Source organism: Trichoplusia ni, chromosome 7, assembly GCF_003590095.1.
Source record: "Trichoplusia ni isolate ovarian cell line Hi5 chromosome 7, tn1, whole genome shotgun sequence".
Classification (NCBI taxonomy): domain Eukaryota; kingdom Metazoa; phylum Arthropoda; class Insecta; order Lepidoptera; family Noctuidae; genus Trichoplusia; species Trichoplusia ni.
Genome location: NC_039484.1, coordinates 5,476,839 through 5,500,730, shown reverse-complemented (window position 1 = coordinate 5,500,730; position 23,892 = coordinate 5,476,839). Strand labels below are relative to the sequence as shown.

General features: G+C 35.2%; 1 protein-coding gene across 6 annotated transcripts in view; it reads left to right on the top strand.

Moving 5' to 3' along the window:
- Positions 1-1,207: 1,207 nt before the first annotated feature.
- The window catches only part of LOC113496062 (plectin-like), a 63,584-nt gene continuing 40,899 nt past the window's right edge, over positions 1,208-23,892 (top strand). For all 6 annotated transcript variants that reach the window (XM_026875149.1, XM_026875147.1, XM_026875146.1 and 3 more), the window contains exon 1: positions 1,208-1,517. In XM_026875149.1, coding sequence (XP_026730950.1) covers positions 1,395-1,517 — 123 coding nt within the window. In that variant the 5' untranslated portion in view covers positions 1,208-1,394. The remainder of the gene's footprint in view (positions 1,518-23,892) is intronic.

Sequence of the window (23,892 nt, the reverse complement as noted above, 5' to 3'; positions counted from 1 at the left end):
TAACTACCTACTTAGGCAAGAACGTTTAAATGAAATTCTTGAAGCAAGATCACGTGCGAGAAAACAAATAAGAAATATTCCATCGACATTATCCCACATCACTATACTCTTCCCGATCGCTACCAGCGCCTCTGACCGACATAACTCGACCTTACTATAAAAAGAGACGCCAATACACTGATTGAGCGCTCGAGAGAGAGACAAAAAATGTAAGTGGGTCACGGGATAAGAACCGTCTCCGTGCTACCGCTTTTATTAAGCGCTGAAACGCTGAAATACACGGCACCAGGGAAATGGGTGGTTTAAAACTGAGGTCTATAAATAGATCTCTACCTAGACCCCTTATGAGGGACTGAAGTTACGAGTAATTGCAGTTAAATTAAGTATAATTTTTTCTCCTTATTGTTTTTGTATTACAGTTATCAGAATTTTGTAAATGATTTGGAATTATTTCAGGGTATTAAATTTTATATGAAAACATCTAACATGACTCCTTAAATATGTAATGAAAACGTTCAGCAATGTAGCCTAAATGTAAAGTTTGAGGAGAATTTAATTAGAAAATTCAATTAGTTTCTTGTGACTGACACCTACACTACGATATCATTTTAGTTTACTATAATATGCATGGGTATATCTATAGTCTGCCTAACACCTCCTTATCTACTTAACGTTAAGAGTCATTAAACTGCCATCTTAACCCATGTCGGTCATTCAGAACTATGGCATCCAAAAATATCATGTTAATTAAATTAAAGGCAAGTGTCGCGGCCGCCCTCGATCCCGCCGCGCGACAAACACCGGCCGGGAATCAATCGGTAGCGCTCGAGCCGCTTAGTTGTGCGTCGACCGCGCATGCGCAACCGAAGTGCGATCGATGCGGCGGGCGTTCCGTTCAGTGGTCGCGTATCCGTCGCGCAGTCCAGTGCACAATGCGTTCCCACTGACGCGGGAAACGAGCCAAGCTGTATCTCCGCGAGTACGCCGCGGAGGACGAGCGGCCGCCGTGCCGGGAGGAGTGGCGCCGGCAGGATTGGGCCGGCGGCGGCGGCGGCACGCGCGGCCGCCTGCCGCAGGTGGACCGCAGCCCGTCCCGCCGCAGCCCCTACCTCACGCGAGATGACGAGCCCTCGCCGGCGCCCGACGAGCGAGGCCGCTCGGCCTCGGCCGGCGCTCACCACCGCGCGCGCCCTCGTCCTCTCCGCTACCAATCCCTCGAGCGCGACTATGACCGCTCGTACGCTCCGCCGCCGCCCCCCGAGGAGGAGTACTACCGACGCGAGCCACCCCCCCTCTTCCTTGGAGAGCTGCAATCTCAGAATTCCGATCTTCAAAGGGAACTGGGAAACCTTAAGAAAGAACTGGAATTGACCAACCAGAAACTCGGCTCCAGCATGCATAGCATTAAAACCTTCTGGAGCCCTGAGCTGAAGAAGGAGCGGGCACTGAGAAAAGAAGAGAGCGCCAAGTACAGCCTTATTAACGACCAACTGAAACTGCTCAACCAAGAGAACCAGGTTAGTCAACACTTTCTCGCTTAACCTATTTTCTAAACTCTCTTAATAATCTCCTAAACTCAATCAATACTTCCTTTTAGATGCTATGAAATTCACCTATTAGATCTCTAAACTAACCAACCTATTTTAAAAGCATAACTCTATTAAATACTTTTTAAAACTTCCCTATTGTTATCTTTGATACTTTCCTGCTTTACTTCCAACAAACATTTTTGACCCATTTCTATCTGATAAACTTAAAATCAGGCGAGACTATTTACTCTACATTCTACGACATTATTTTCACGACAGTTATCACAGGTATTAAAAGCTTGCAGCAGTAAATTGCCAAGTTCGACAAAAGCAACAACGCCCACGATTAAATCAGTTAATTATTGCCGCCTGGAATGTGTTAGGGAATTTTAGTTTGTACCAAAATGTACACAATGAGTCATGTTATATTCTTCGATGTTTCTTCCAGTTTATATATATTATCTTGGGATAGACAAAATCAACGGTATAGCTACATGACTCAGAGTTCGTAGCACCTATTACGCGGTTTCTTTTACAAGAGATTTGTATCGCTTACATCATACGCATGCTCCGAAAATTCTTACATTCATTGGTGTGAGGTCAATGGAGCAGGGTTTTGTATTGCAGCGTATTGATGTTACATTTTTATTGATTAACCTTACGAAGTCGATTTGATGTTACAGACAATACGAACCGTTTGGAAAAAAAGTAACATGACAAGGGTGTCTTTCAAGTATAATTAAATAAAACCTTAAATTTTGATTTTATTATTTGCTAGGAAGTGTAAACTTAGGTATATTATGATTTATCTGAACCACATTAAATTCGAGTCAATTAGCTACCGCAATGTGGTTAAAATTAATTTCATTGTGGTTTAAATAGGTGTGAAATATTTTTCTTTCATACGTTTGCTATTATGTACATGATAATTTATTCATTTTTATCAGAGAAAACATTATTTTCCCTTTGTAGTCACATTATTTGCACGTGGTAGTCAGATAAAAATAGACACCTAGTAAGAACATTTCATTTATTGTCCAAATAATATCTTTTACAATAAATAACTAAGTAGCGAGTATACTACACGATAAATTAATAGCACTATGTCAAAAACCGCCGATAGAGATAAGTTCTTGAATCAACTTCTTAAAAGATTTTCCTCTCATCGAGTTCCGAAATTGGCCTGTCGATCGCAACTCTAGAGTGACGGGCAAATCACGATTGTCCGTCAGAATAGATCTAAATCTGATACTGCGACTACGACAGATATATTTAATCCGGCTAGGAAACTTCGAGAGCAAACGTTTCTAGACTTGCCATTAGTCCTTCCTCGAGATTGCTGCAATCTTCAATCATCTCAGAACTTCTACTGCAAATTAGCTTTTTATCTGAAGTCTTCTCATCTTAGTACATTTCTGCTTCATGATATTTAAACAGGATAGTATCTGAATACGCTCGTTTACATAATGTATACGTAAGGACGTAAGAGCTTATAACAATTAGGCTAAACTGGGCCGTTCGGGCTCTCCAGCTTTTGAATAATTAATAGGGAAAAGATATAACGATACTTAACATTATTAAAGGAAAAAGGTATTCTCCGAAGTCAAAGGAACAAAGGAATTACTTAAATTACATCATTGCTTTCATCTTTGAGAGCTAAAACTTTGCTTTCGAGCGAAACCGCGTCTACAACTAGTTTAAAACAAGACCACTCTGGAAATGCATCCAACTTTTCTTAGTTTGTTGAAATGACAGCGCAATCACGCCATTCATTTCCAACAAGTTAATTTTAATTTAACTTGCTTTAAGAAGTCTGTCTGTGAGTTAATCTAGGCTTCGCAAACAGAAATTGCCAGATTGAAATAGGACAGAGCAATTCATCGTGTCAATGTGGTACGGTCGATAGTAGCGTCGCGGGAGAAAGATCCGTTTCGGCAGTTTTAATGTGGTTAACAGAAATAACTCGAGTGAATGATAGTGATGATGTTTAAGACTGGGTAAATGAGAATAGTAACGTAATAATTAAGTTGGTAAGAGCAATTTTCTTATTGAAAATTAGGGTAGTTAGTAATTACTTTAACGTCCAACTTGGCTTCTTTAATATAATTTTCGAGAGTCGTCCAACTTCAGTGATAAGGAAATGGAATAAATGAAGTTTCTCCGGCTAACTGATAAATATCAGACATAAAATATTTTAACATCGATCGGAATGTCTATGAAACTTTCTTAAAATATGACTGTTCTGTAAAGCCGGATTCCGTAATATTAATTAAAGAGTAGTAATTTAAGATATGCGATAAACCCAGGCTCGAACATTTTAATAAAGCTGCCAGGGACGACATTACATTTTTTGTTGAAAGTTATTCCGCCGCACGATTTATTGCTTTAGGTTTTTTTAACCCTTCCAATTGTGTAACTGAAGCATTGTTACTCAGAAAATCACTTAATTTTCTTGAGAACGAGATATTTTTCCCAACACTTCTTGAACATTTCTTATAAAAATGCTAAATCTCCTAATAGGATTGTCCAATGGAAAGTACGAAATAAAAAGATTTTGTAGATCTTTTGTTCCGAGTTTTGTGATCTTGGAACAATCCCAAGATCAGAAGGATTTAATCCATTTGGGTCAATATGGTATAATGGACCATGTTTAGCTAATTCGAAGGACGTGCGGACGATGTTGCAGCATTGTTTTTCGTCCATCTCTACAATGCGCAGTTCGGGTTGCGAGCAGAAGATTTGCGATTTCGGAGAAATCCGCAGCTTTTTGTAATATATCAGGCAGTATGCTGCCTTTTAGTGTTTAAGCCAAACTTTAAGCCGTGATTTTACATGCTGCATTGTAAGCGCAGTAGAATAAAAATGTAGAATTTTATGTTTGGGATTTTTGTTAGATACTTTAAATAAGTATTTTTTGAAGACAACATTCCAATTTATCAAGGAATATATCTTTCCACGGCCATATAACTACTGTACTAATTTAGCATCTAAAATTGGAATATTATAAATATTAAGGCAGAACCCATTTTGAAATGCTAACGTATAATAAATATTTTTTTAAAGTGCTGCATGTCATCTAACCAGCTATCTCAAAATAACCAGCCCATTAACTCTTCAAAGAAAACGAGAAAAGCCCTTTATATATTAAGAAAAAAATATATAATTGATGCTAATAAATATTGTTTAACGACTGATATGACATGTGTTATTTCTAGTGACCTCGGTTGGCTGGGAAAATATCCTTTATATCGGTCTAGTCTAGACGGAGCCATCCTGTGCCAAATCTTGGCGTTGGCATTATATCAAAACGAGGACTTAGATCGGGGTGAATGTTTTTTCGTGTCCCACTTCCATGCTTGGCAAGGATCCTCATATTTCATGGGAATATGGCGGCGACCCCTTAAACAACTTGTTCTTTATTGGCGTGCCAATTGCCATCCTTTCAGTTTTATCCGAAGTTCTTTTCTTTTTTTATATTATGACTATGTTACTTTGGAAATACAGTTTGTAATTCACACCTTTTTTTAGAGCGTTGAATAACTTTTGTAAGTCTATAAATGGTATGTCTTTTATATTAGTTACTTTACTGGACTGCAATCAATCAGGCGTCTCACAAATTATAGTAATTCAGATTTTGGGATGATAACAGTAGCTTAATTAATATGCCGAACGCATTAATTGTACGAATTGTAGGCGTGAAAACGGGAAACAGGTCATTACCGTGGGAGAAGCCTACCTGTCCCTGTACCAAGAGCTTTTGAAGCAGAATGGTTGCATGTGGAAGCGAAGCAGAATATTTCATTTCGCGTAGTTGCGTCTCTAATCCACAATGGCAACAGTTCCGCTTTAAGAACTCATGGTACAGGCACTGCAATGCAGGAGAACAGATCAGATTAACCTATTGTCTGATTGCCGGGTCTATTGTTATTCTGTCTGTAGTGCAATTGAATAGGACCTAATTGCAAATTGCACTGATAAAAATATCGACATAACGATTTTATGTGAATCACCTGTAGTTTTTGGGAATGCTTTGTCCGAATTGCATTTATTTTAATGAGAAGTTTGGAACCTATTCCCTGGGCAGAAAAAAATACTTCAAAAATAAATTGGGCAGACATTTTTACATGAAAAATATCCTCTCACCTTTTGAATAACCCCTCATAAGTATTCTTACTTCTAGGAAACAAACTATAAAAGTATGTTACGAACTCTATAAATGTAATATACGTTCACAAAAATCCTTAGATTTTTCGTAATTTAAACTGGTAAGAAGCCGCCCAGCCATGTCTATGTACACCTTTTTAAGGAATTTATATAACTACGCCAGTAATAAATCTACAAAATAATATCAAATTCGTTGTCACCTTGTTAATAAACGCCTAGAACGGGTAGTTGGGTGCTGTAATCAGTTTTGTGGCAATTTGAAGTTTGACGCCATTACCGGCGTCAGTTTGGCGCGAAGCCAGCGTCCAGGCTTGACAGGTGGTGTTCAAAGCGCGCTGTACAGCTTTCTAGCGTTAGACCTGTTGAACTTATTGCTAACTTATGAATCACTAATGAGAAACGTTTTTATGGCTGTAGAAATCTAATATATGGTAAGGAAGGAAATCAGATTACAAAAACAATCGTACGAAACCGAATTCATTGAGTTGTCGTTGTGCTATTAAGAAATATTATTTTTTTAACAATGAATACATACAACCTTTTTCTAATAAAAGCCACTGAGCCAAACCTATTAATTATTTTATTAATTTTTAAGTTAAAAAAAAAGAGATTCAATAAAATTGGTTTATCCAGTCCGAAGTTATGAGGTACATTAGGAATCAGGAACAAAAAAAATATCTGCGAATTAAGAACCTTTTTTTTAGTGGATTGACTGATTTTTAGTACTGAAAAATACGGGGATTTTGGTAATCGAATTGAGAGAACCGACTTCTGATGTTGGCTGTATTTAAATGAAGATTGGAAACGGCCCCATACAACTTCTATGATTTTCACTTTGCTTTTAAAACCTCTACAGTCGTATACGTCAAATAGTCATCGTCCCGATTTTAATTCGAACTGCCTTTGATCTCGAACTTGTTCCACTTGTAGGTGAAGGGCGTGATCCGTGGGTTAAGCGATTTGATAGCCTTTTCCGATCCATTTCAAGAGCCCTGTCCAACCTAAATCAATATTCATCCTCACTTCACACACATTATGATCACTTGTACGTTTTTTACATTTTCACGAAAACGTCCTTTGTAATGAGTTTTTATTTTACACGTAGAAAGTTTCGCCTGTGTAATATGTAATATAAAGTTGTACGAACTATGAACAATAGTGACATGCTGGCTCAAAACATTAAAGTTTGTAGTCACAACTTGTGGCGTAATGGCGCCGACCACCGAGAAAAAGCTTTTTTTTTACTTTCAGAACTTCTGGAAAGTAATCCGTTTAGGTCCTACTATTGTCGCGTCAAAAGTTTACCCGGAACTTTTCCTTAAAACGTCGAGTCATATTATTCTCAAGGTATTTATTCTACTTGAAATGGGTTTTTGTTGCTGCTCATATATAAATCCTACAAAAAATTTGAGCAATAGAGATGCTACAAAACGTTAGTAGCAGCTATCTGATTGAAAGGAAAAAAGGGTTCGATCCCCGCGTAGGACAAGCATTTCTGTGATCCACTAATGCTTGTTCTGAAACAAGAATTGAATTCCTTACTGCGGGAGTCGTTCCAAAATATCTATGCTCTGTGAGACATTACGAAAACCAAAATAATTGCAGGAAAGCCTTACATTTACGTTGATAATCTTAGTAAGCTGATCAATGTTTGATGAGATCATAGACTACAATAGATGGCAAGACAATTGAAAGTATTGTTACTTGAAATGATATCTGAATAGTCGATGTATCGGAGATTACCTTCCTTCTACCAACTTCTTTCTCCCTCATAATACAGTCTTCCGTATAAACCCGGTGACCTGAGCATTTGTTGCATCTCATAAGTATTCTGCACGTGCTCTACATATTCCAGAATTGGAATACATTAACTTCCAAATTCGGAAAACCTCCAGGAATATTTAAAGTTAAATCCGATATTAAGTTCCATGATCTGTTTTTAAAAGTTCCGTACCCAAAGGGTAAAACCCTATTAGCGACGCACCTGTCTGTCCGTCTGACTATCACCAGGCTGTATCTCATGAACCTCGACGGCTTGAAAGTTGTTATTTTAACAAAAGATGAATTTCAGTTGCCAACAATATAAAATTTAAAAAATACTCTAAATTATTATTCACTCAATTTCATTTCTTATCTATAGACTACTGCGTCTTAAGTTCGACTCGCTGTTACGATTATAAGAACTATTTAACAGGCAAGAGTACAATGTGACCTTCATAAATGTCTATTTGTCTCTACATTTCATTTATCAGCAATAAAGACAACATGACAAATTTTTCGTCTTTAAAAGAGACGATAGTCAAATAATCAGCATTAAACGGATTAAATTAAGCACCCTTTCAAATACCTCGGAATATTTGGTCCAATGAACGCCATGATGAAAATGAAATACACTTATTAAAATTCTGTGCCACAAAATAACCTAAAAATGTGGGTAAGTAAGTATGTCCCAGCAAAACGTGCTGAAGGTTTATAAGGAATGCCTTATTAAATATGTTTTTGGAATGATATTTTTCTCGTTTTTCCGCCATAAACACTTGATGAGGGAGGCTCGTGTGGAGTGTTGTAGGAGACGAGTGGCACGCGGCTGCCAGAACGTGCCGATGGCTTTTACCTGATACTTCTATATAAGTTGGTTTTAGTTACTTTTTATGAGAATAACTGGTTGGAATTAAGTAAGATTTAAAAGAAATTACGAATGCTCGTTAAGAGGTTTCATGTAAGATGACGCTGCCGTCTTAAACATTTAATAGTGGTTTAAGACACCTATATTCTTGTATCCCACTGCTTGACAGAGGATTTGGCCAAATGCTTCCATGATTCCCTATGCTAGGCCACCTGGAACAAGCGCACGCGATATGAATTTAGATCATCCCACCACCGTTTCTCAGGCTTTTTTATTACTGAAACATGGTAAAAAGGGAGCCTTATATAAAACCATCTTACACTGTAAAGAAAAGTAAAATTTCTCTGACATGTTGTTTTTTGTTCTTATTATTATGAGCCTACTTGCTCTCATATTGACATTATCAATTCATTTAAAAGACCCCTCATTAAAGACCAGACATCTTCAATTAGTAGCTTCAAATTGCTAACAGAGTCAAACCAATTAAATATTGTTATTGTACCCACATTAAAACAGTTCAACGACTTATCACATACGAAATAATAGATAAAACAAACAGACAACGTTCGTACTTCCTTTTCTGATATGAAAAACAATTTTGCTATTAATTAAAATGTCTGAAAAGTTCGTTATGCGTGGATCTGTCGAATGGAGAGGTATTGAAAAAAGCTTGAATTCTAAAGAGCTTTTATTGGAAGCGCTCGCAATCGTTTCGTCCGGTTATCTTTTTGATATTTCGATTTTACTTCGTTCAGCAGTATCTGTAGATAAAGAATAGCGAAAATACGAGGTTGGGGAAAATTTATTCGATTATATAAAGATTTTTGTAAAACCGCTTCGTCTTTTGTTTTAATATCTTTCACTGTTTCCCTAAAAAAGGCTGGGATTGACAACCACTGACCTTTTCTCAAGAAAATTTACCATTTGAATAGTATATACCGAAAACACTAACTAAAAAATAAATTTGTGGGACATATTTGTATAGGCCACATTCATGCGTAGTGCGCCCTAATTGTTTTACGCACACATTTCAAGGAACCCAGAATTAAGTTCTATCCCGGTTTGTATATTACTCTCTACTTGAAGTAGGTAATTTCTAACTATCCTCTAATGAGAATTCTCAAACACTGTCGTTGGTATAAAAGGGAACGTTAAGTTAAAGCCGCGGTCTCTTGTAAATCTATGTATACTAATATTAACTAATATATAAAGCTGAAGAGTTTGTTTGTTTGTTTGAACGCGCTAATCTCAGGAACTACTGGTTCAAATTGAAAAATTATTTTTATGTTGAATAGACTATTCATCGAATAAGGTTTTAGGCTATATATCATCACGCTGCGACTAATAGGAGCGAAGATACAATGGAAAATGTGGAAAAAAAGGGCAGATATAAATATAACTTCTATCTTCTAACCACGCGGACGAAGTCGCGGGCAACGGCTAGTGTTATATAAGGCTTAACATTACGACATTATGTTTTGCGATTCAAAATATTCACTTTTTTGTTATAATCACGTGTTCTTTTCCTACTTTCAACATGGTTGATTTACAACCTGGTGACAGCGAGTCATCCGCCCGTAGGCCCCTGAATATACCCTTGCAAAATTCTCACTTGTGCTGGTTTTCTTACGATGCTTGCCTTTACCGTTTTTAGTATGTAATAATTACTTTGTTATACGCAAATGAATAAAAAAAGACATGATTGCTTGCATTCGATGCCGGGAATTCAAACCTACGTGATCGTATAAACTACAATATGTGGGTAGAAGTATATTACCTAACACATTTAAACTCCATTTTCATGAGCTGTCAGTTAAAAGTCACCCTTAACTATCATGAGACTGTATCCTTGTCATTTTCAAGTGGATTAATGAGACAATGCGAGAATTAAACACGTCATTATATGCTGTGTAGTTCGTATATACAGTTATTGAATTACTGCATAAAAATATGAAGCAAACATGTATTTCACTAGACATAAAGTTAAATATTAACAGAGTAATACAAAATCAACGTGATATAACTGCTACGGTAACTTCGCAACATTTACACTTTAGATCGTAAGTTTGACGGCGACTGCCAAGAGCCTACTTGTAGCAAAACTTTTATAATTAACAAATTTAACTTCTTGAGTTATAGGCGAGAGTAACATCTTGTGAATTATTGTAAAATGCAAACGATACGTTTGGGTGTAGTTAGTTACATTTGAAGCGCTTTGTCTGTCTTGGTTTAGATTTAAGTTAAGAATTAGTATGTTTAAATGATGTGTATTTTGACCACTCTCAAAAACGTGTCTTTAGGCAAAGTGAGGGTAGAAATAAAAATTCAATTAATGTACACAAGAAATTTAGTTTTTGTAAAAAAAACGATATCTCTGCCGTAAATACGTTTGAAAATTAAACGAAAAAAGAGTTAGATTATTGAAATTTGGCTCTTACAAACTAAGCTTACACATTGAGGTATACGAGGAAACAACCCAGATAATCCACTTAAATTGTTCACCATTCAATTTCATAATTCTTTACTCAATAACCAACTATCGACTTAACTCTTGTAACGAAATATTCGATATTATTAAGAGTCAAATTCCATTGAAATAAATGAAAAAGATCTGACATACGTTTTATAGTAAATGTGATTGGTGGATTGGCGGGATGTTGACTGAAAAGTGTTTTTAATTAAGTTTTAACTCGCGAATGTTCGATTACTGCCTCGAAATATTAAAAACTTGAATCTTTTTTCACTTGTAAATATTTTTACGTTTTAACGTTCGGTGAAAAAATGAACGATGATCGGATTATCTGATTTACGAAAGAAGATTCGTTGCAGCTATTTTGTTGTCAAAACTGTTATTTATTTTTGGGGAGGGTTGTTTTTAATTACATAAAAGCTACGTCAAACCCTGAGAGTATCTACTATAAGACCGTGCGTCTGTTTCTGAGCGGAGAAAAGTAAGCAGTTGGCATTTCTTTTAGTATTAATTCCCTACCTAAACTTTCAAGTCCACTTCTCAAGTTTAGGTATAGTTGTTTATGAATTTACACAGTATGTATCTATACCACCACATCTATTAGACGTGAATAAAAGTTTCACACAATATCAATTCCAAATATCCCTACGTCATGAATTTGCTCCAGAAGCAGCTCATACTGACGCGTACTAAAAATAAATATGTTTATACCCACTTTATGGCACTGTTAATATTTTTATTGGAAGTCGTTAATTCGACAATTGGCTCGACTCCGTTTAGGTGTGAAATCGATTCAATTTATCACGTAATAAAAAACATTTGCTTAACCATCATCAATGAAGGCAATTGTTTTTAATGATAAACTCTATATGTTATACAAACAACGAGAAATATGCGGATTTATCAGGGTTTTTGCAGGAGTGGGTATGGTGTGTTTAGGTTTGTATAAGATTGGCTTATTAATCAAGTATATAGACTGGCACTTTCCATATGAACTTAGGAACCTAAAACACCATCAATTTGTTCACAACTTTTGTTTTTTTTTCCGGTTGGGAATCATTATTGAGAACCTGTGTCGCATTTAATGTATTAATTAAATTTAGACAGACCTGATCCAAAGGATCGTTACGCAATTTCGATTAAACGTTACACAAGGGCCTCTAAAATTCTGGCACGAACAAAACATGACATACTAAAGAATAGAAACATACCAATATATTCATGCGATACCACCCTTAGTTTTCAGAAGCATCCTTACATAGAAACCGGCCATTGTTCTTTAAAACCTACAATATAGATAAAAATACATGTTCAAATCTTAGACAGTAAACCTGAATCCAGCTAACAATTTGAACAGACACGTAGGGAGCATTGAAACAAGCATTACGTACCGTTTTATCTTCAGAAACCACTTCTCTTTGGAGTCACACGAGCGCTCCAATATTGAACTTTTCTCATTTATAAAACACACGGCTTCAAGTACTCCGTTACGTGATTTAGTAAAATGTTTAGGAAGCTAATGATTTGACTCGTGATGTATGTACTTAACACACATTTAAATTTATACGTATTTTATTATACCCTTGAGTGTGAAAGAGAGGCAACAAAGCAGCAGATTATAGTATACGAGTACCATCAACAGCTTTTCCCACATCAATTAACTAGTTTCACGGTGTTTTGATTCCTTAACTGCAATAATCTTATATTTAAGGATGGTAGTAGGCCTTGTACAAATAGTAAAATCATTCACTTTAGCTTAACTCGCGCAATTTAATATAAAAATTGACATTTTCTTAGCGTAGGACTTCTAAGTCTAACTAACTATTCCTTCAGATCAAATAATTCCCCGAAAATTCTTAAACATAGGGATCGAAACGCAAAATATTATTTTTGGAACTAATTAGGTCACTTTGTGGCTTTTAACCAAAGAGAGTATAAATAATATTCCATTCAAAGAGACTCTCTAATTACTAATTACGAAGCTTTTAAGGCTACACCGAAATGATTAAAAATATCTCTCTGAATAAATATGCTTGAAAGGGATCCGCATTTACGGAGATCTTTGTTGATTGAGTGTGGTGAAAATATGAAAACAAGAAAAACAAGATATGATTAAGTTTTCTAAAAGGTTGTTAGCTTTTAGTTTATTTATAGTGAGGTTTTCTTACTTTGGTATATTTTATTTCTGATTAATTTTCCTTTTTGAAGTTATTAAAGGATTGTAAATAGCTTTTTAATTTAGATAAAGATGTGATAAATATTACGAGCAATTTATCCTTTTCTGCTGAATTCTATTTATTTTATAAGTACCTTATTTTTCGTTACCACAATTATTATCCTGTTGTATAAATTTTAAACTTTCGTTGAAGAATGATGTTCAGGAAAAAATACAACAATTACTATAGATAAATACTTATCTGCGTGCAATTTGTAAAAATACCCGAAAGCTTCAATAAATAAAGTGCAGATAGTTCTCTATATCTGTACATTGAAAAATGATAACATTCACAATGTGGGCGTTAAACTAAATTTCCTCCAAGCTCTTGTCAACGTGTGATGAATGAACGCAAAAAGCTATTTTTAGATTAGGAGACCTAAACTTAGTGTCTATGTATAACCTACTTAAATTCTAAGTACCAAAATATTCTCTTTTTACAAACATTTTATCGAGAGAATATTTTGTTATTCGCGTCATTGGCTTTCGACGAGTGTTAGTGTGAATGAGTACTTGATATGTGTAAGATAACTTTGTTATTTACCTTTATGTTCTTCATTCTGTTAAAACTTGCGGCTGTAGAAGCGACAGGACCTTACAATTTGTAGAGTGCCATCTCTCTTTTAAATAGTAAGAGAAACCACATTTGATTCCCTTATGAACCCTCATGGAATACAGAAAAAAGTGGAGAACTTTACAATGACTTAGTATTTAGTGAGTTGTATCTACATTTTTGATATCAACCTCTTTTATTACTAAAAGTTTTTGTAAGTACATTACAGTTTCAACCGTTTTTGTTTCTGACCGTACCTATACGTTGAGTAAGCATTCTCTGAATTTGCAGACTTTTTACATGTATTGTTGTTGATAAGATAAATGCACCGTGTTATTGGACTTTTAGGGCTTACAACATTGTTTTATAACTGTATGCAGATATATACTGCCCCTTAGGGTCTGCGACCACGATTTAAAGTAATATTGTCATTTTTTAAGCGGGACAGCGCAATACACGGCGTAGAACGACATCTCTTTTCAACATTCGCAAGACGTAGGCCTCTTGGAATCAAGAAGTTATTTTACAACGACTGTTCCAGATCGTCGAATTTTATCTTAACCCTAAATTTAGAAGCGTCAGACACAACTCCTGATTACCAGCTTCGAGTCTAGTTAGCGTAGCTAGTCTATTCAAAAGCTATTTTGGAGACTTCCAGTTTGTCTAGATTCAGTTCAGGCTCTATTTATAAGAGCGACTGCCTATCTAAATCTCTACCGCCACGTCGCGTCTTAAAGTAATTATACTGCAGTTCTAACAGTAAACTACGTTTCGTAGCGTTGAGTAGTTTATATTCTGATCTCTACAACTTATCTCACTGATTCATACAATTTTCCTCATAACGCCTCTTTTTAAACATCTTCCGCACTAAGGAATTTTATCCTTGCGACAGGGTTTCAGAAACATTAAAACCCAGAACAAGTGTTTTCCGAACAGAAAAATCAAACCGTGGCATACGAAACATCTCGCAGTGGGTTTCAACCTCTCTAACCTACACTCGGCTATCCAAACTCTACCTACAAAGTATCTCAAACCTAACCTACCCACATCTAACCAAAACAAATCCGTAATTACTTGTAAGCATGCTCATGAATCTCGTTAGACAGCAACTAATGAAACAACATATCAGCCCACGTCAGCCACCTAACTGACACAGCAATATCACGGCGGTAGGTATAGGTGTGCTTATCGCAGGGATTCAGTCTCCTAAACAAATGTGATTTAGTAAGTTCGTATTGTTCAGTTGTGAGATAGAAGATTAAGTTAGGGTTGATAGGTAGAGATAATTTTGGAGCGTTTTTCTTCGTAGATGAAATTCCAAAATCATTTTTTTGCTGGATAATCGTTTTTCAATTCTTATTGGTGTTTAATAGTATTATGATATTAAAATTAAATTATTTTAAAACAGATTCTCTCGCTTTTTTGTTTTTTAGGTTATAGTTTCCGAAATGTAGTTTCGATACCTTTCCAAAATGACATAATCCTTCTATGATATTCTATTTTCGTTTTGTTTGTATCCCTATAAAATAAATAAACATTTGTTGTAGACATTCGAGGTCGAGATTAACGTTAAAACCCTCTGAAATAAAAACATTTTATTCATAAAAATAAAACGAGAAAAGTATTTCAAGTGACCGCCTACGCAAAATGTTAGACGGCAAATCTGATAAAGATATGGAATGAATGAAATTTCAACAGGAGCTGTGAATAAATTCCCGGTAAGAGTAGGAAATAGATGAAAATTCTGAAATATAAGATACATAGTGAAAACAGACGCGAAAGTTTATACTGAAATATTAAACTCTACAAAACTGTAGTAGAAAAGTGAACTGTATTTGTTTCGTATATTTTTAGCCGAAAGCTCTGATTGCATAAAGTATGAGGAATAGCTTCCCCAGTTTTAGAATCTAAAAATACTTTAAACTTATTTCTAGAACATAGATCACTGTTTGCTATTTTCTAATAGACTCTTACAAAATTCATGATCTTTAGTTACCAAGGAGGCTTATATTGTAATTGTTTGTCCCCTTTTTTCGTTAATATATGTTCAGACAAGTTCAAGACAACACTTAAAACCTCCGAAGGCACAAGTACTGCAAGCACTAACTTATCTTTAACACGTTTTTAAAAACCCATTTTTCTCCAGACACTTCGATCAATCAAGTCATCAATCTTCACCGAGTTCCTTAACATTCGATTGACAATTTTTCACATGGGTTTAATGTTACTTAACATTAACACGTGGTTAAGTTTTCAAACAGCTCACCACTACAGCTTACCGCCAATTAAGTACAATTAAATGTTTAAATACACCACAGTTATATTTAAATGCCACTTGTACCTACAAGAGAATGAAAAAAAAACTAAACAAAATGGACGTTTTTAATAATTGATTTTAAAAATCATATTAAAAAAGTAGAGTTAATATTGAGGCATTTTTAAAAGATGATCGCAAATTTTTTAAACACAACATTTATAACAATTTAATCACTTTATAACTAAACTCCTTAGATCCTCAATTTAAGAAATTACTTTAAAGATCTCTTTAATCCAATAAACAATTACTTAAAGGAGTTTCAAACAATTCTACTTTACTGGGCATATCGCTTCAAACAGGTTTATTCCGAGGTTTACTTTACTTCTCAACGGATGAAAGCTTTAGAGGGCTTTAGGTATATATCTATACATCTGTATGTCTATGTAAAAATCTGTTAACCCAACCCGACGTATATGTGAAGGTTTCTTACGATTGAGCGCTGAAACGCTATAAACTATTCATGTAAACTAAGGGAATCAAATGTGGTATTCGACCTTCTTCGTGTATCACTCACTATCTTTATGTTAGGTATAGAGATTTGGACTAAATTCCTCAAAAAAAAAGAAGAAAATTTTCTCTTTCTTCCGATTTTCATGTTTTGGTCACTTCATTGAAACCATCTGGTCTTTAACGACACTCGTAAAAAGATCTCTTACACTGTTTTTTCCCGTCTATAAATAATTAACTACTTTATTCTCAATATATAATCGGTTTCAATTCTAGTCTTTTTCCTAGAAGTTTAACTACTGGAGACAAATCCTCAGATCTTAGGAATGGTAAGCCCATTTGAATGTTGAGCATTTACTGGTCAGTCATCCACTTCCATGCACAAAATGGGAATACAGTTATACAGCATGTTGCATTTAGTTTACATATAATATCTCGAATAATTTACGTAAATGCCTCCAAAACCTATTGTCTTGTCAATAATTTTCCGCTTGAGGACTTACTGCCAAGACTGGCTTCTATTGTAACACAATGCGTCCTTTTAGGTAACCCTAGCCCTCCAATGAAGCGTGCTGTTACGGACTCTGAGCACACGACGACGAATAATGCATTAATTATTTAATGGATCGAATTCTACGTCGTATTCAATATATTGGTTTGAGAATAATTCCAATTACGATATTCCTTACTTGTATTAAGGATAAGGATTGAAGGTACAACGGGATGGCCAATTTCTTGAAAATCAAAAAGTTTGTATTTTCGAACCTCTTTTTATTTATTTATTCTTTTTGTGCGATAATTCCGATCTAGAAATTTTCGAAGAACGACATTAAACCTCAAACTTCTTGCTAGTTTTTTTTTTGGATTGGAATGAATATCTTAGTGTTATTCTACTGCTTTGTAAGTTTCTATACATCATAATCCTCAGCGCATTTCGGAATACATATCAATACAGGTATTACGCTAAGACAATGCTTAATACATATTAATAATAATAATCCATAGCATACACTTCTATTTACAAGATATTATCCAGATTACTTGTCAATAAGGATCATATTACAATGGCATTCAAGCTCGGAGCACGAATACAATTGGCCATTACAATTGTATGATAAGATTCCCCAAGCCGGAGTTCATATACCGGACAATGACAAATTAGGTCCGTCCTCTACAACCCTGATATTGGGATAGTACCTACCTACATACGTATAAATGGTAAAATGTTTTGTCATGTTATTTGGTTTAAAACTGGAATTATTTTAGCAAGCTCATTTAAAGGTTATGAATTTGGAGTGTCTTTGCTTCGAATAACATTTAACAAAGAATAGCCTATCTGGTAGGTACTTGTAAAATTAATTTGGATTAGGTATAGGGAAAGAGAACGACCAAAGAAACGATGGATGGATTGAGATGGCAGCAAAGAGTGTTACTTGTTAGATGACGACAGATAGAAAGGTATGTAAGGGGGTGACATGCTGCACCTACCCCCGTAAAATTTTGGATAAGGGTAGGGGATGATGATTGTATAATTGCTATTCCATTAAATCATTGAAAATTAAGAAAACGCAGAGCAAAAGGATACTTTTATTCCTAGACCAAGTTCTCTGAACTGTTCCTAGATTCTCATCGTATCGATTTATGGCAATCGTCTTACAGACCAGTATACACCAACGATGAAGTTTTGAACTATCTACTGCTGAACTACTAGGTATCGTTTACGAATCATTTACAAGAACTCACATTAATTAAATAAATCGATGTGTGTAAAGCAAGTTCTCGCATGGCCAGTCATAATTAAACTAAAAGTTATTTTCAGGTATAGAAGTGATTATTTTCGTTAATAGTCTAGTTCTTTAAACAAATTGATTGGCCTCTATATGGCGTTAATTAATGTAGAGTTTTCACGATATATCGTAAAGTTTTATTAGGTAAACGAAAATGTTTAGTATTTATTGCGTATGTGAGTTTTATTGCTTATTAATAAATATAAACTATTTAAGCAGTCAGCGACTCTTTTTTATTTCATTATTACAGAACGCTTGGCATATTTTTTACGCAGTCAAATTATCTTGCCTCATTACCCGTCCTTTGGGGTTAAAGGTACATTAAAAAATAAATTTAAATCGAAATGCAAGTAACAAGGCGGATACTGTATCTTGCTAGCCAGTCAAACTATGTCTACGTTTTAGTCCGAAAGAGGTTTTTTAAATCTCAGTTATCAATAAAATATGTTAGCTGCACTACATATCATAAGCTCTCTTAAAATAATGGTTATAATATGTCACATTTAATAAAAAAATTAACATACATGCTTTGTAAAAGGCCTTCATTACAAGGGTGGTTGTTATTTGACGAAGGTATACAGTATATTCTGGGTATCTCAAGGGAAATTTCGAGATGATGTACATAAGTGATTCTATGCCCATAAACATAAAACGTATTTTCGTATAACAATACAGTGATCATGTTCGGAACGAATTTATATAAAACATTTCTGCGTGCCTTCGAATTTGTATGAGAAATTCCTTGCGTTTTTTGAGCGCTTTTCAGTCGAATCGAAATAGGGCAATGTTGAGTGCATCCTTGTTTAATATTGCTTTATTTTAAAGGAATGTCATGTAACTGTGACTAAACTGTTTGGAGTACACTAGAGATAGCTCAGTGGCATGATCGTTGGACTGCCAAGTCAAAGGTCGTGGGGACAAAACCTGGTACAAAGCAAATTCTTTTTGGATGAATATAAGTTTTACAAAATAAATACCTATCGCTCTCTAAAAAGTCTGAAGGAAAAACCAGCACCTGAGAATCTTTCAAAGCATTTGTTAAGCCACGACAGAGGAATAAGGGCGATTTAAAACTCCGACATCGATTTGTATATTAACCATACGATATGATATTTTTATCAACCGATTTTTTTAACACAAATGTTATAACAGACTACATAAAACGAATGCTTTTATTTACCTTTAAATACGTAGTCAGTCTAAACAGAAAGTTAACGTAGAGCTAAGTGTACCTACTCCTACTCGTAACAAAACTAAACGTACTAACTATGGCTGGATAAATTACTAGAACACCCACACAAACATAAACAAACTAACAAATGAAGTTAAACAAACCTTTCACATTCAACACAGTTCAGAATATTTAACAGTAAGGGCACATACATTTGTGATACCTGGCGATTTTGTTTCAAAATTTAAAATAAGAATAATCTTTTTAAAAAAGGAATTTTGTCCGTATAACAGCTGTATTTTTTAAATTAAATATAGACTATGATACATTGGACCATTTAATTCCAGATACTAAAATCTGTTCCCAATTTAAAGTCAATTCGAATAGAAAAATTCACCTTAATACACACATTATTGTTTTAGAATTCGGAAACTTTGTCCGATTAAGAAAATTCACGTAGAAACATATAAAAATACTCACTTTTCTGCTTTTGTATTATGAAATAAAATACGAAATTAAAAGAAATAATATCAATTACTGCAAAATACCACTTCTGTAGTGAGGTTGAGAGCCGGCCACAACATTGCAGAGTTAATGCACTTCCATTAACAGGTGCCAGTGTTGCCAGTTCCGATCGCCGCGATCATTATTCCAATAGTAAACCCTTATTTAACTTATGTTCAATTATTCTGTAATTTTGCCAGTTTTTTCTTTATTATATTCAGTTATAATATCGTTGAAGACAAATTGTTTTAAAGATTTTTACGTATTTTTATTTATATCTACACAACATACAATTTGTAATACCTACTTTGATTATATTTAAAAATACAAAAGGCACATTCTAAATATGTACCTATTTATTTATCTATGCATAAACACAGACATGGTTTGGTGTTTTTGAGACTTGAATCTTTGAATATTTTAGCTTAAATCGGAGATTCGACTGAATTGCTGATCTAAGTCTGCATGTAAATATTTAGAAAGATGCTACCTACTTCTGTAGTTTTCTTATTAAGATTCAACACTAGCTTATAATATTTAATATTAATTAGGCACCATATATGCAGGTAAAGTAGTTATAGCTTGTCGAATTTTAATAAAACCAATGAACAAAAAAAAAATACAGAATTTCTCAAAATTTATTTCTTCTACCAAAAATATAACACATATTTCCTGAATATTTCATCTCGTAGCCATTTTCCTGCACGACACATTCAAAGGAAACGATGTGTTCAAAAGAACTGGCGAAGAACGAATAAGCGGATTTGACGACAACCCCGACATATAGACGAATAAGCTTGTTCTATTATTATAAACTGTGTCCTCGCCACGCCCATCTACCGCAGTTATGTCATACAACATATATCTACAAGAAATTACACACAAACCTTAGTAGGTATCGAATAAAAACTTTTTCTAAAACTCCTATTCCATTCATACGTTACAATCTAAAACTCAAACAAAATAAAAATGAACAAAAAAATATGGAGAGCGTTTGAATGGCGGTTGCGTAACAAAATACTATTTTCAGTGCCCCAAAGCGTGGGCTCGTGGATCAATGAAGCTGCGACGCTAACGCCATCTCGTGCCGGGTAGCGGGCAACGAACTCAACGTAACCCAGTCTAGACAATCTAAAAATGTATGCAAGTATTAATCAATGTCTCTTATGCCTCTAGAGTATCGTGTGTCAGTGTTTATGTTGTATAGATTACTTTGCGGGATTAAATTTTAATTAGTTTGGAATAGTGTTTAAAGCGGGCTAATTAATTAAGTGGCTCACCTGTCTAGAAGTAAATGATTAGTTTACATTTGCATTACTCTGATAAACAATTTATCAGAGTAATGAAAACAAACAAAAGGTATGTTCTTCATTACAGTAGGTACTTACGTACTAATGCATAAGTACTATAAAAATACGCAGAACAAAATAGGTAGCTATAGCGCTGCCTTTAAAACATTTCCAATAAATAATTCCTTAAATATAAACTTGTCAAACGACAATATTTCATGAAGTAAAACCCTGCCAAACATGATTTATGTTTTACCAGCTAAACAGTTGATGTCAGGGAACTCCACTCAAGATATACGCCCACATTTCGCCGGCAAAATATTTCCCGAACTGCCGCCATATTTTCTGCGAGCTTCAAGTAGGCCATTCGCTCCTGCTTTTAAAGATGGCGTCTTTATTAAAGTGACAGTAAGAGCCGTTAATTTTAAAACTGCAAGTTCTATTTTTAAAATCTATTTTCCTTTTTTAAATTAATATGTAATTACGTTTTACTGAAGAAGTATTCCATTAGGAGATTGTTAAGTCTTTCTTATATTTATTGGACTGATAAGATTGAACGAGTTTCTTTGTACAGAACTCAATGTGAGTGCATTTACGGAGCGTCACATAACCTATAGTGGCCATCTGTAGCGTATCGATGTACACAAAGTACGGTGCTCGTAAAATCGATACCACGATCACTGAGTTACTAGACGAGCTACGAGAGCAGGGTGGGAGGCTGCCCCCCCCCCCCCCACCACCCACCAGATTCCTATCCCGAGCGCTGGGAATAATCAGCTGTCATTTTACGTAATTTAAATTTTATCCCACTTGTTACGTATTTTGTTGACGGAACAGCAGGAGAATGCAAATGTTGTATCGCTTGCTGAATACGAATTATATTTTTGACCTTGGGATTTGATAAATCCCATTTGTTATGTCTTCCTCTGAAATTACAAAAAACAGAAATGTTTTAGAAAGTCTATTTTTGTCTCTAAATGTCTTTAGTGTCCTACTTCTTCCGATTAAATGGGATTATCCGCTTGTGACGTCACCACACATGTTTCTCTCAATCCGTTCGAACTAATTAATTGTTAATCACTTCTTACGTCACTTGAGTCGTAAAATAGGTTGGATATAGTGTGTATATGTTTCTTCTTGTATGGGTGGGGAATCCTTATTCGGGAGAGGAAGTGGGTAGTGTTAGTTTCTTACAGATTAAACTTAAACCGCCCTGCACTGTTTTCCATTTAGCAATGCATTTAGTCGATAATGCAAAGCAATTCAGCACGCACTTATACAGCATGAACCTAATGGAAGACTTTCATTCCGCCCATACACATTATTTGTTATTAACACTAATATGAAGCATCCAATACCAATACCTACTGGTTAATTTACTCAATACTCAATCATTTATTGCTTTCCATATGTTACAGAGATGGTAGTATATTTAATTAACGATGTAATTGCCCAGAAAATAATGGAAAATCCACACCAAAGCTCTTGTTTCTAACTTAAAAACAAATATTTTGATAGTAACTGTCGTGAGAATGATTCATTATTTAATGATGTACGCAAAACGCGAAACGCGAAACTAGTCGGGCTACCCCGATAAATACGCGTAAGTAAACCGTTACATCATTTAATAATTAAAAACGAATGTTATAAAAATAAAGGTTTCAAAATTAACAAACTTCTTTTTATACTTACGGAAGGTTTTCATGAAACTAAATAAAATAAGTACCATCTCTACGACTTACTCGGTAAAAGCTAGATACATTTCTAAATAAACCAAGGATATATAGCTAACTAAGTCTTGTTAAGAAATGAACTCTATAACCGTTACCATACGGTACAAATTCGATCGTATTTCACATTACTAATATTTATTTTCTTCACGATCTTCGCGTCACGTTGTAACGACACTAACAAATCCCCCCCTACCCCTACCCCCACTGGGAGTGTGGCATGGTTTGTATATCGCCCTCAAGATCATCAAATCGTTTGATACAAACCCTTGTGTGGATTAAGTCATGTCAAATCCTGAGTACGTATATTGTATTATTTAAGTCAAATCAAAATTTGAGTATAATGGAGGTATGATTCAACTATTTTGTGTCTGAGACAAACTAAAGTCATCATTCGCCTAGCCTTTTCCCAACTATATTGGGGTCGGCTACCAGTCCAACCGGTTCCAGCTAAGTACCAGTGTTTTACAAGGAGCGACTGCCTATCTGACCTCCTCAACCTAGTTATAGGCAACACGATACTCCTTGGTTAGACTGGTTGTCAGACTTTTCAAGCTTCTGACTACCTGTAACGACTGTTAAAGATGTAGGAATAACAGCCGGGACCCACAATTTAACGTACCTTCCGAAACACGGAGGAACTCGTTATGACAAAGTTGGTCACCCATCTACGGACCAACCGCGTCAAGCATAGCTTAACCTGTGATCGATTCACTTATGCGGTTATAGCTTAGCCACGAGCTCCTCCTGAGACAAACTAAAGTCTAAAATTAAATCTAAAGTCTAAAAGTGCTTTTTAAGATTCCGCACCTAGAGGGTAACAACGGAATCCTTTTACTTTGGCAAGGCTATCTGTCAGTCTGTCCGTCCTTCTGTCTCAGGTCTGTATCTCAAAAACCGTGATATCTAGACAGTTTACAGATTATGTATTCCCTAATATAACAACAAATATAAGTTAAGCAGCGTTTGGTAAAACTTTAAATATGATGGGAGGTTGATATTTTTTCTTAAATCAATTTCCCTTTTTGCCCTTTTTTCTTTTTTTGCAGAACCCTCAATGTCGCGACTCTACCGCTCAACCATTTTTATC